General features: G+C 39.8%; 1 protein-coding gene across 1 annotated transcript in view; it reads right to left on the bottom strand.

The window, feature by feature from the left end:
* Positions 1–13771, bottom strand: part of C8A (complement C8 alpha chain) — a 73109-nt gene that overhangs the window by 22099 nt on the left and 37239 nt on the right. The window contains exon 7 of the mRNA XM_043878524.1: positions 12489–12729. Within this exon, the coding sequence (XP_043734459.1) occupies positions 12489–12729 (241 nt within the window). The remainder of the gene's footprint in view (positions 1–12488; positions 12730–13771) is intronic.

Here is a 13771-nt window from a genome sequence, read left to right on the forward strand (position 1 = left end):
ACTGTTTTTGGAAGTGTAAATTGATACAGCTACTATGGAAAACAGTATGGATTCCTTTAAAAAAAAAATAGGAGTAAAACTACCTTATGAGCCAACAATCTCATTACTGGGTGTATACCCTGAGGAAACCATAATTGAAAAAGACAGATGTATCCCAGTGGTCATCACAGCACTATTTACAATAGCTAGGAAATGGAAGCAACCTAGATGTCCATCGACAGATGAATGGATAAAGAAGTTGTGGTACATATATACAATGGACTATTACTCATCTATAAAAAGGAATACATTTGAGTCAGTTCTAATGAGGTACATGAACCTAGAGCCTGTTATACAGAGTGAAGTAAGTCAGAAAACAAATATTGTATATTAATACATACATATGGGATCTAGAAAGAGGGCATTGATGAACCTATTTGCAGGGCAATAAAGGAGACACAATCATAAGGAACAGACTTGTGGATACAGTCAGGGAAGGAGGGGTGGGACAAATTGAGAGAGTAGCATTGAATCGTATGCATTACCATATTTAAAATAGATTGCCAGTGGGAATTTGCTCTATGATGCAAGAAGCTCTAATCTCCTGCTCTGTGACAACCTAGAGGAGTGGGATGGGGTGGAAGGTGGGAGGGAAGTTCAAGAGGGACATATGTATACTTATGGCTGACTCATGTTGATGTATGGCAGAAACCAACACATTATTGTAAAGTAATTATCCTCCAATTATAATTAAATAAACTCTTTTTAAAAGGGAGGATTCTTCCTGCCTAATTGCCTTGAACTGGAAAATTGGCTTTTTTCTTGCCTTTGGACTCAAATTAAAACATCAGCTCCTTCTGGGTCTCAAGCCTCCAACCTTCAAATTGAGACTACACCATCAGCTCCCCTGATTCCTAGGCCTTTGAACTCAAACTGGAACTAAATCATCAACTCCCCTAAGTCCACAGCTTGCCAAATATGGATCTCGGGACTTGTCAGGCTCTATCGTTGTGTGGGCCAATATTTTATAAGAACTCTCTTTACTTATATAAGTAAAGTATATATTGGAGAACACTGACTAATATACTTCCTAGTGCCTTTGTTACGGCTAGTGATGATTTTTCCTTTATTTAAAGTGATTAGATGCATGGCTACAGTCAGCGGAGCACACTGGGTTAAGACAGTGTGACTACCCCCAAAAGTAAGCAATGCAGTTTACATCATGATCCAGCCCACTCACAGCCAGCTAAAATAAGCTGCAGCTCTTAACCATACTTTCTGTGATGCTCTCTGAGGCTTTCCTTCCTACTGTGTTCTGTTTCATTTTATTAAATGCTAGTCATGGCTCACTAAATTTCTCTTACAATCTGCTAGTGGGCTGTAGCCTATAGTTTGAAAAACCCTAGGTAAAACATCTCTGAGGCATTATAGAATGTTTGTTAATATCACAGTTCTTACGTTGAACTTGGACTCCACCTGTAATAACAAGGCAAACTTGACCTTGCACAAGATATTTAACATTGCTGAGCTTCAGTTCTTCATTTGTAAATTGAGTGTTATAGTATGCTCTTCCCAGGTCTTTCCTGAGGATAAAATGAGATAGTGCATTTAAATGCCTAATTCAGTGTCTGCCATGTGATGAAATGCTCAGTGTGTTAGCCATTTTACCACTGCTGCTAGAGTCTAAGCCCGTGGAATATAGTATCAGAATGAATGACAGAGTGTGAAGAAATGGGGAGGGGGTGATGGGAGGTTAATACTGGACAAGATATAAACTCTACATCAGAAGACCTTAATTCAATACTAACTGAATCATGTTGAGCCAATTACTTGGGCTCTTTATACCTAAGCTTTCTCTATAGAATTGGGGAGAAAAATATTAATAAATTCCTTATAAGCAATTATGAAGATCACCTTCAGTACTAGATGTGAATGACTGTATTTCACCAACCTTAGGAGTTAATATATTAATTAGAATCAAATATTTTAAATATATTTTGTTAGAACCAAATATTACAGTTATTTCTAAGTACAGTGAATACAAAAATAAATTGTTAATTCACTATAGGTGGTAACCAATCTGGTTGTCCCTATAATAAATCATCCCTGACTATAATCACATGATAATAACAGAGAAACCCTGTTACCTGCTATATGAGATAATAGGATCCATGTTGGTGTCTAGATAGTGCTAACCGTATTTTGTGTGCTTAATATATGTTTGTTGAATGAAAAGCTATTGAATAAATGAAGAGAAGGAAAGAAGATAAAGGAAAAGAATGTAAAACTGTAATTGACATCAACTTTAGTGAGATTTTTGTCATGTCCCTATGACTTTTTCTACCCAGTGTGTTAGGTAGCAGAGCAGTTGGCCCAAGGACCCTAGCTGGAGAGTGATGATCAGTGATGGGCTGAATGTACTGAATTTTCACTGAAAGGGTCATTTCCAGGGTCACTGTTATCTGGCATCCATCAAAGGGAGGCATGGTGGAACACAGGCACTGATTGAGCTTGTTAAGGCTTTGAAAGATAGTGATAAGAATTCAAAGTGACCTTGATCAATGGGAGGAGCAGTCCCTCCAAAATGGGATGAAGCTCTAGGGACAGAAATGAATGACCTTGATTTTAAAAAATGGCAAGGTAAGGGAAGGAGGCATGAATGCTAAGACTCCAAGTCTTATGGCAGAAGTGTTGGCCACCGCAGGCCGGGCATAATGATGTTTCTTCCATTTGAGCAATGTTTCAAAGCTGACCAATTGCAGAGACCTATGAGATAGGTTTCCTTATTTTCCCCACATTAAAGATGTGAGGATAGTTAACATTGTAGAATTAACAACTGGAAAGCTGGGAGTAATGAATGTGGTAATAGTAACACCAACATTGTTGTTCAGTTGCTTAGTTATGCCTGACTCTTTGTGACTCCATGGACTGCAGCATGCCAGGCTTCCCTGACCTTCACTATTTCCTTGAGTTTGCCCAAACTCATGTCCATTGATTCAGTGATGCCATCCAACTATCTCATCCTCTGTCATCCCCTTCTCCTGCCCTCAATCTTTCCCAGCATCAGGGTCTTTTCCAATGAGTTGGCTCTTTGCATCAAGTGGCCAAAGTATTGGAGTTTCAGTATCAGTCCTTCCAATGAATATTCAAGGTTGATATCCTTTAGGATCAACTGGTTTGATCTCCTTGCTGTCCAAGGGACTCTCAAGAGTCTTCTCCAGCACCACAGTTCAAAAGCATCGATTCTTTGGTGCTCAGCCTTTTTTATTGTCCAGCTCTCACATCCATACATGACTACTGGAAAAACCACAGCTTTGACTAGACAGACCTTTGTTGACAAAGTGATGTCTCTGCTTTGTAATATGCTGTCTAGGTTTGTCATAGCCTTTCTGCCAAGGAGCAAGAGTCTTTTAATTTCATGGCTGCAGTCACCATCTTCAGTGATTTTGTAGTGCAAGAAAATAAAGTCTGTCACTATTTTCATTGTTTCCTATTCTGTTTGCCATGAAGTGATGGAACTGGATGCCATGATCAAAGTTTTTTGAATGTTGAGTTTTAAGCCAGCTTTTTCACTCTCCTCTTTCACCTTCATCCAGAGGCTCTGTAGTTCCTCTTCATTTTCTGCCATAAGGGTGGTGTCATCTGCATATCTGAGGTCATTGATATTTCTCCCCACAATCATCTTGATTCCTGTTTGTGCTTCCTCCAGCCAGGCATTTCTCATGATGTACTCTGCATATAAGTTAAATAAGCAAGTGGACAATATACAGCCTTAACATACTCTTTTCCCAATTTGGAACCAGTCTGCTGCTCCATTTCTGGTTCTAACTGTTGCTTTTTGACCTGCATACAGATTTCTCAGGAGTCAGGTACAGTGATCTGGTATTCCCATCTCTTTAAAAATTTTCCACAGTTTGTTGTGGTACACACAGTCAAAGGCTTTAGCATAGTCAGTAAAGCAGAATTAGATGTTTTTCTGGAATTCCCTTGCTTTTCCTATGATCCAACAGATATTGGCATTTTGATCTCTGGTTCTTCTGCCTTTTCTAAATCCAACTTGTACATCTGGAAGTTCTCAGTTCAAGTACTAGCTTGAAGGATTTTGAGCATTATCTTGCTAGCATGTGACATGAGCACAATTGTGTGGTAGTTTGAGCACTCTTTGGCATTGCCATTCTTTGGGATTGGAATGAAAACTGACCTTTTCCAGTCTTGTGGGCAATGCTGAGTTTTCCAAATGTGCTGGCATATTGACTGCAGCACTTTAACAGCATCATCTTTCAGGATTTGAAATAACAGGCTGGAATTCCATCATCTCCACTAGCTTTGTCAGTAGTATTGCTTTCTAAGACCCACTTGATTTCACATTCCAGGATGTCTGGCTCTAGATGAGTGATCACACCATTGTGGTTTTCCAGGTCATTAAGACCTTTTTTGTAGAGTTCTTCTGTGTATTCTTGCCACCTCTTCTTAATATCTTCTGCTTCTTTTAAGTTCATACCATTTCTATCCTTTATTGAGCCCATCTTTTCATGAAATATTCCCTTGATATCTCCAGTTTTCTTGAAGAGATCTCCAGTCTGTCCCATTCTATTGTTTTCTTCTATTTCTTTGCATTGTTCACCTAAGAAGGCTTTCTTATCTCTTCTTTCTATTCTTTGGAACTCTGCATTCAGATAGGTGTATCTTTCCCTTTGTCCTTTGCCTTTCACTTCTCTTCTTTACTCAGCTATTTGTAAGGCCTCCTCAGACACCTTGGGGATGGTTTTGGTCACTGCTGCCTGTACAATGTTACAAACCTCTGTCCATGGTTCTTCAGGCAATTTTGTCTATCAGATCTAATCCCTTAAATCTATTTGTCACTTCCACTCTGTAATCATAAGTGATTTGTTTTAGGTCATTCCTGAATGGCCTAGTGGTTTTCCTTACTTTCATCAATTTAAGTCTGAATTTTGCAATAAGGAGCTCATGATCTGAGCCACAGTCAGCTCCTGGGTTTGTTTTTGCTGACTGTAAAGAGCTTCTACATCTTCAGCTGCAAAGAATATAATCAGTCTGATCTCGGTATTGATCATCTGGTGATGTCCACGTATAGAGTCTTCTCTTATGTTGCTGGAAGAGGATGTTTGCTATGATCAGTGAGTTCTCTTGGCAAACTCTGTTAGCCTTTGCCCTGCTTCATTTTGTACTCCAAGGCCAAACTTGCCTGTTTCTCCAGGTATCTCTTGACTTCCTACTTTTGCATTTCAGTCCCCTATGATGAAAAGGACTTCTTCTTCTTTTTTTTTTTCCTGTTAGTTCTATAAAGTCTTATAGGTCTTCATAGAACCATTTAACTTCTTCTTCTTCAGCTTTAGTGGTTGGAGCATAGACTTGAATCACTGTGATGTTGAATGGTTTGTCTTGAAAACAAACCAAGTTCATTCTATCATTTTTTGAGATTGCACCCAACCACTGCATTTCAAGCCCTTTTGACTATGAGGGCTACTCCATTTCTTCTAAGGGATTCTTGCCACAGTAGTAGATATAATAGTCATCTGAATTAAATTCACCCATTTCCATCATAGTGTTACTACACCAACATAGTGCAGCCATAAGTACCATTTTTAAGCTCTTACTATATGTCAGGCCCTGGGCCACCTGATCACACCTCTTTCTCTCTCTTAGTCACTAAGTTGTGTCCATCTCTTGCAACCCCATGGACTGTAGCCAGCCAGGCTCCTCTGTCCATGGGATTCTCCAGGCAAGAATACTGGAGTGGGTTGCCATTTCCTTCTCCAGGGGATCTTCCTGACCCAGGAATCGAATCCAGGTCTCCTGCATTGCAGGCGGATTCTTTACCGACTGAGCTATGAGGGAAGCCCTGATCACATAGACTGTTTCATTTCATATTCATAACAGTCCTGTGAAGTGTCTTCTGTCATTGTCTCATTTAGGGGAACAGGAACCAGGCAGGAGGAGGGAGGCATTTGCCTGAGGGCATTTGCCTGAGGGTCACATGGTCAGTCAGTGGTAGAGATGAGATATGAACATAAAGAATCTAAATTAGAACCTTTTTCAGCAATTGATGCTTAATGAATACTCATTATCATTAGCATTACTCTAAATATTTTCTGTGGATAACTTTTCTTATTCCTCACAATTAATATGAGTTAAATGCCATTAATACCTCCAGCTTAAGGGATGAAGAAATTAAGACTTAAAATGATTAAGTTATCTGCCGGTAATCACACAGTTAGTAACGTGACAGAACTTATATTTTCAAACACTAAGCTATACTAACATCCTGCATTCAAGGGAAAACAAATCTCTTTAAACACTTACCATCCAAAATGTATTGAATCTTGGAATTATTCTCAAAGAAGCCTTTATTATCATTCCTATTTGGGTCTTGAAAGCAACTGAAGTTCAGAGAAATTAAGTTCCCTGACGGAGGTCATGCAATACTAAATGGTAGAACCAAGATCTCCACCCAGATGTGTCTGACTCCCAAGTTTAGATCCCTCACTACCATCTGCCAGCATATTTCTTCATTCCAGAGACCTTGATCAAATGATTCTGCTACTTAGTCTCCCCACCTAAAACTGTAATCTATAATAATAATCACTGTTCACACAGTATTTTCTTTGTCATGATGCTTTTTAGAAATATCTTCATTAATTCTTGTAATGGTTTTTAAAAGTAGTTTATTATACTTACATTAGTTGTGGGAAAACTGAAACTCAGAGATACAAAGTATTAGCTTTTAAATGGAAGAACCAAAAGCAAAGATATCTTTGTAAAAAGATACCACATTGCCTGATGGCTTTCACAGGGCCATAAAATGCTATTGGCTTCCTTCACAAGCAGAGCATCAATAGAAGTCGTTCTCTTTAAGATCTTTGCAGACCTTGTCAATATTCCAAATTACAGAATCCAGAGACTTCCCTGGTGGCTCAACAGTGAAGAATCCACCTGTAATGCAGGAGACTCAGAGACATAGATTCAATCCCTGGGTCAGGAAGATTCCCTGGAAGAGGAAATGGCAACTCACTCCAGTAATCTTGCCTGAAAAATCCCATAAACAGAGAAGCTTGGTGGACTGCTGTCCACGGTGCCGCAGAAGAGTTGGACACAACTGAGCGTCTAAGCAACAGCAATAGAATCTTGAAACTTTAGAGTTTTAAGGGCTATTAGTTTACTTTCTATTCCACGCATAGTTTCCCTCACATCATTCCAGATGAAGGTATCCTATCTGACTTACTTAGATTCCTTAACTTATAAGAAAATCTGTTTCATGTGGCATTTGAGAGACAAAGGTCACAGAAGCTAAGCCAAATGTGTCAAGGAAGCCTGAATGCCTCAAGAGGTAAAGAATCCACCTGCAATGCAGGAGATATAGGAGACAAGGGTTCGATTCCTGGGCTGGGAAGATACCTTGCAGAAGGAAATGGCAACCCACTCCAGTGTTCTTGCCTGAAAAATTCCATGAACAGAGGAGCCTGGCAGCTACAGTCCATAGGGTCACAAAGAGTCGGACACAACTGAGCATGCACGTGCAAGACCTACCTATATTGGCCATAAAGGGAAAGTCCAGTTCATTGTCTAGTAGAAAAGACACATATAGATAATTATAATTAGTATAGTGTATGAATTTATATATACATACATATATATTCTGGATTATTTTCTTGGCTCGAGAATCCCTGCCATATTTCCAAATGCCTAGAGGTACCTCTCCTAGGAAGTTGGCCCTCCCAGGAACACTCATCATGTTCTTCTCGCCCTAATGTGTGTGTGTGTGTGTGTGGGGAGGGGGTTGAAATATAATATAGAAGGAGTATTTACACTTCACAATTCACACCCAGGTCATCTGCAAATTACCTAAACTCTATTTCAAAATATGTCTTGAATCGATCATATTTTTTCATCTCCATTCTTGATTCCTTACCTGGATACCAACAAGAGTCTTCTAACTGTGCTCCCTGAGTCTGCTCTCACCCCCTCTAATCTGTGCTCTCCAGACAGTGGAATGACCTACTGACTCAGAAATCAGACCACGGCACTGCTGGGTAACCTTTTAGGGATTTCCTTTTCACTGCAGACAAGGCCTATACTTCTTACCGCAACCAGCAAGACCATCTGCAGCTACTTCCAACCTCAGCTCCCTCCATCCCCCGCCTTATCTGCAGGCTTCAGCCACACATTCTTATTTCAGTTCTCAAACACTCCAGGCTGTCCACTCTGCCCAGGGCACCTTCCCTCTTGTCTCAGGAGTCTCCTTCTGAGTATCTTTTTGGACCTTATCCTATTTCCTCAAGAGACTTTCCCAGATAATCCTAAACTGACTGTCTTCTCCCTCTCCTTCCACAGTTAGTCTCTATTTCTACAACCTGTTCATTTTCTACATAGCTCATATCACAATTTGCAATTGGCTCAGCTGGTAAAGAATCCACCTGCAATGAGGAAGACCTGGGTTTGATCCCTGAGTTGGGAAGATCCCCTGGAGAAGGGAAAGGCTACCCACTCCAGTAGTCTGGCCTGGAGAATTCCATGGACTGTATAGTCCATGGGGTCTCAAAAAGTCGGCCACCACTGAGTGACTTTCATTTCACTTCACTTCATGTATGTATTCATTAGCTCACTCAACAGAAGCTATTAAGGCCAAACACTGTTCTAGGAAATGAATATATAATAGCAAACAAAACATATGAGGTCCCTGCTCTCATGGAACATGCATACTGGGAAGAAGAGGTTGACAATAAACAAATAAGCATGTGAACATGGTAATTACTGAATATATAGTGATGGCCTGAGAATTAAAATAGGATGCTATACCAAAGAGGGACTTGCTACATGGTCATAAAAGGCCTTTTGGAAAGGGGGGCTTTTAAGTTGAGATTTGAATGGTTAGAATACAGCTATGCAAACATCAGAGGGAAGGGTAGCCCAGACGGAGAGAACTGCTAGTACCGAGGCTGTAGGCTAAAATAAACTTGCTATGTTAGAGTGTTTGCAGAACAACAGTGATAACAACAAGAATAGAAAGAAATGAAAGAAAAAGTAAAAGGAAAGAGGAAAAAAGTAAAGAAAGACAAAACAAAAGCTATCATACTCTAGCAGTGGCCAGATAAGAGATCAGAGTGATTTGGACCAGTTAGATGGTAATAGAGATGTGGTCAGGTGCCATGTATGCTTTAGAAATAAAAGGTGAGAGATCTCACTGATGAGGGGCAGAAAGTAAAGGAGGAACCAAGAATGACATCTGGATTTTAAGGTGTTTATTTAGTTTCTTCCACTAGACTGTAAGCTTTGCAAGAACAGGAACGATATCTATTTTGTTTACCTGGCACATAATACAAACATCATTGATGAATGGATATCTGTATGAACAAAACTATGAAAGAATGGGCAGAGGGACGTCAGGGCAGGTTTCACAGAGGTGGGGATACCCGTACAAGATTCCGAAGAATAAGTTGAAATCTGTCAGGTTGGCAAGACAGGGAAGCGTTTTGGAGGCTGACAGCATGCACACGAAAGGAGTCAGGAAACATACATGAACAGAACAGTGTCACTGAAATACTTGAGCTGCCCTAGGTAAATTATCAGCTCGGTAATGGGGCCAGACTCCAGAGAGGCCAGATGGTGAATGTACTATTCTCTTGGTCATATTTTTATATAAAGACAAATAATAGGAGCTCCAAAGAAGGGATGAAGGAGAAAAAAAAAATCTAAATCCAGAAATTGCAGCCCAAAGCCATACTGATCCCTGTGAATGTAGAAAGCTGTCAGCAGCAGCCCTTGAGGAAAGTCTGGGGTCCCATTGAAGTCTAACGTCACCTCCCCAACATCCAAGACGTCCCTTGATTTTTGATGCACAGTTTCATGCTGTCTTTAGGGGAGAAGCATTTTATCTAAACGACACATTAGAAGAAAACAGCCTCGTGCATCCTCTGGGATGAACCCATAGAGGATCTGAGGCAAACCCAAGGACGGATGAGCCCCCCCAAAGCAAACCAGCCCGTGTTCATTTAAATCACTCCATTCCAAGCTCAGTTCTTTGAGGGAGGGGATGTATACCACACAGTGTTTCTTAGAAACAAGCACTTAATAGAATATAAGTATTATTAAAGTCATATAGATCAAAGACACCCAGAGAGAAAAAAGACATTGAAAAAGAAGAGAGTGAGGGAAGGAGTGAGAGAGAGGATGAGAAAGAGACAAAGAGAAAATTAGACAAACATCAAACATGGAGTGAGAGTATGCGTGATTCTGTTTGTCAAAGGGAAAGAAGGTAGATGTTTTTATTCTTTGTAGGTTAATATGTAAATGACATTCTGATTTATTAGCAGGCTCCAGCAGATGAGGTGATGATTAGCACATTTCCATATTTATAGAAAAGCAACACTAACTTTCCGGATTTATAGAAAATCAGCTCTACACAAATAGCAAATTGTGCTATTATCGACATATGGTTTTCTACAAACAGAGCTGAGGTAATTATCCCTGGGACAATTCGTTGGTGGGCTCCTTTTGAATATTAACCACATTGGAATCCCATTTCTGCCTCACAGATTTTAAAGCAGAGGGGGCTTGAGATACCCCAGGCAATTAATTAGTAATCCAGTACCAAAGACAGAGCCCAAATGAAAGGCTGTACCAGAAACACATGGTGAAAAGAGACAGGTCCAGGGGTCTGACGCCAGTTTCCTGCAGCCCTGGGCCAAGTATAGGGAAGTAATTAACTTCCCTAAGGAGCCTCAGCATTTCTGGGGCTAAAACTAGAGTAACACCAACCTCCAAATCTTGTCAAGAATATTAAATAAGAATATATACAACAGCCCTGGAACTTAGTAAGTACTCAATAAATGTTAGCTCTTTGTCCTTCCTCATGGTTTTGAGTGACTCATAAAAAGATCCACTTGAATTAAGTTTTTCAAACTCTTTTTTTATACTGATCTATCCTGAACTATTTCATTTGTCATGACTCTGTACATATACATGTCTTTAACCAAAAGAAGTTTCTTGAAGCCATAACTTATCCTCACTGCCTACAATCCATTATGATATTTTCTCTTCCATGTTGTTCAAAATGTTTGTGATCTATACAATGATTTCAGGATCTACTATTGGGTTTCAACCTGCAGTTTGTTAAGTATTATGCTGCAGGAAGGTAGGGACTGTATTTAGATTTGCTTGCCTTTGTATCCCTAGCACAAACACATAGAAGATACTGAATAGATATTTGAATTATAAAAGAGTGGATACACAGGTAGATGGACGAGTTTATGAATGGCCCTAGTCGGGAATCTAAGTTAACACCCTCTTCAAACTCAATGTCTTGTTTTGCTTGCTCACTGTGTACTAAGCCCTGTGTTGAGCGCTAAAGAGGTGGAAAAGTGTCAGACACGATGCTTGCTTTTAAGGATCTTGCTGTCTAGATGAGAAGAGAAATAATTAACATTTGGAAAATTGCTTTAAAGACTAAACTGTGGAATTTATATGAATGTATTGAAGAAAGTGACCAGCCTGAACTGGTGCAGTCAGAGAAACTTCTTGAAACTTGGAGGTTGAACTTGGGCTTGAAAAATGAATACACCTTTCACCCTTCTACTCATTCACTGGTTCTCAAACTATACTAAGTATCAAGATAACCTGGAGGGTGATTGTCGAAACACACACTGCTGGACCCACTCCCAGAGTTTCCCATTTAGCAGGTTTGGGATGAGAACCTGAGAATTTGCGTTTTAACACATTCCCAGGCGATGCTTATGCTGTTGGTGGGAGCCCACACGTTTCAGAACCACTATTCTAGCAGTTTGGAGTGAGACCATGGAGACTGTTGATGTCTTGCTAAAGATTTTAGAGCTTTAGTATTAGAAACGCAGGATCTTAGGCAAGGAGGTGACATCCTAAGATCTGTGAGGCAGAAAGATCCTTCTGGTAGCAGTGTTGAGAATGGATTGGAAGAGGTGAGTCTTCCTTTGCAGACCATTTAGGAGTTGCTGCAGTAATAAGTGAAAGATGTAAACCCAGCCTCCCATTGCAGGAGGGGATGTATAAGAAAGGATGGAGGAGAGCTGCTCAGGAGAGAGAACTGAAGGGTCTGAGAGATCTACAGGGGTGGAGGGGAAGGAGGGTCTGGGATGACTCTAGGTTTCTGCCATCACTGACTGCTTGGATGGCCATTCTACCCACCAAGAATCTACATTTAAAATGTTTTAACATTTTAAATAGGAAGACCCCAGAGACCCTTTAATAAAGAAATAACTATGGTGCCATAGAAAATGCGCGATTTTGGACAGCCAGACAAGTCTGCATTCAAATTCTATTTGTGGTGCTTCCGAGCAAGCCACTTCACCCTGTTGAACCTCAAGTTCCTATAAATAATAATACTAATGCTACCTTAGAGGGTTGTCATGGAGACTAAATGAGGTCATGCATGGCTGAGAGTCAGTGACTAGAAAACTGCTCACCATGTCTGGTGTACACATTGAACACTATGTGCATCACACACCCATTCTACTTACCAGGTGTTGCCATTTTTTCTCTGTTAAGCACCAGGATATACTCATAAACACCACCCATCGATCCAGACGTTATGTAATGGGTGCCATAGTCATTGATGAACTTGGCATACATGCCATAATGGTATCGCTCTGGAAGCTCCATTAGTGACTGCAGCATACTTTCATCCAGCATGATGTTTTCCCTCTTCATCTTAAAATGAGCAGTCCGCACCTTTGTGAAAATTCTCATAAAGGTGTATTTCTGCCAACAACAACGACCACCATTAAATGAGGGAAAAGAACAAAAACAGTATATATTTTACCACTTGAGATCACGTAAAATGTCAGCATTTAGTACCTGTGGTATACATATGTTATATATATGTAATATATATATATATACACCTACATATAACTATGGGAATTATATGTAAATGTATAGATATATTTACATATGTGTGTATATAAATATATATAATGGAGTATTATTACATTTTGCAAGCATATATTAGACACCAGTGTGTACCTGGCTTCTCCTGTACCTTCATCTCTGTTCCCACTATGCCATCCAGATCAAGTTCTTATCATCCCTCACTGAGTTCATTATTATGGTGTGTTTCATTGTGTTCCTTGCCTCTATCCTGCCCTCAGCCAACTCTTACCTCCACATCTTTCTCTAATTAAAGCATTGCATTATGCAACTTCCAACATAAGTATTAGGCATCCATTAAAAATTATGCTTAGGAATATTTCGATGACATTGTGAAATGCTAATATCATTTAATTTGTTGAACAAATACCTATCAGTGCCTGTCATCACATGCTTTATGCTAAGTGCAGGGAACATGATCTTGAATGAGATAGTCCCTGCCCTCATAAAGCTTATATTTTAGTGGTAATCTTATACCATTCAGTAATCAAGAAATGCAGGATCCTGATATCATAATAAAAAAAAAAAAAAAGAGGACCAGGATGAGGTTGGATTGGTTTAAGAGGAAGTGGGTTATGTATGAGCTTTCCTTGCAGAGAATGTAAACCTTGTTCCAAAGTGATAGTGAAAGTTGTAGGAAACTACCTGGTTTTTGAAAAGTCCACACGACTCTGTGAGAGTCATATCTCAGAACAATACTTCCCTTCAGATCAATAGCTTATTGTGACAAAGCTCCAAAATGTAATTTATATACATTAACAAAGTTAATTTTTATAATTGTATTTTCATTATGTAAAATCAGAGAAGGCAATGGCACCCCACTCCAGTACTCTTGCCTGGAAAATCCCATGGACGGAGGAGCCTGGTAGGCTGC

This window comes from Cervus elaphus, chromosome 20 (assembly GCF_910594005.1).
Source record: "Cervus elaphus chromosome 20, mCerEla1.1, whole genome shotgun sequence".
Taxonomy (NCBI): domain Eukaryota; kingdom Metazoa; phylum Chordata; class Mammalia; order Artiodactyla; family Cervidae; genus Cervus; species Cervus elaphus.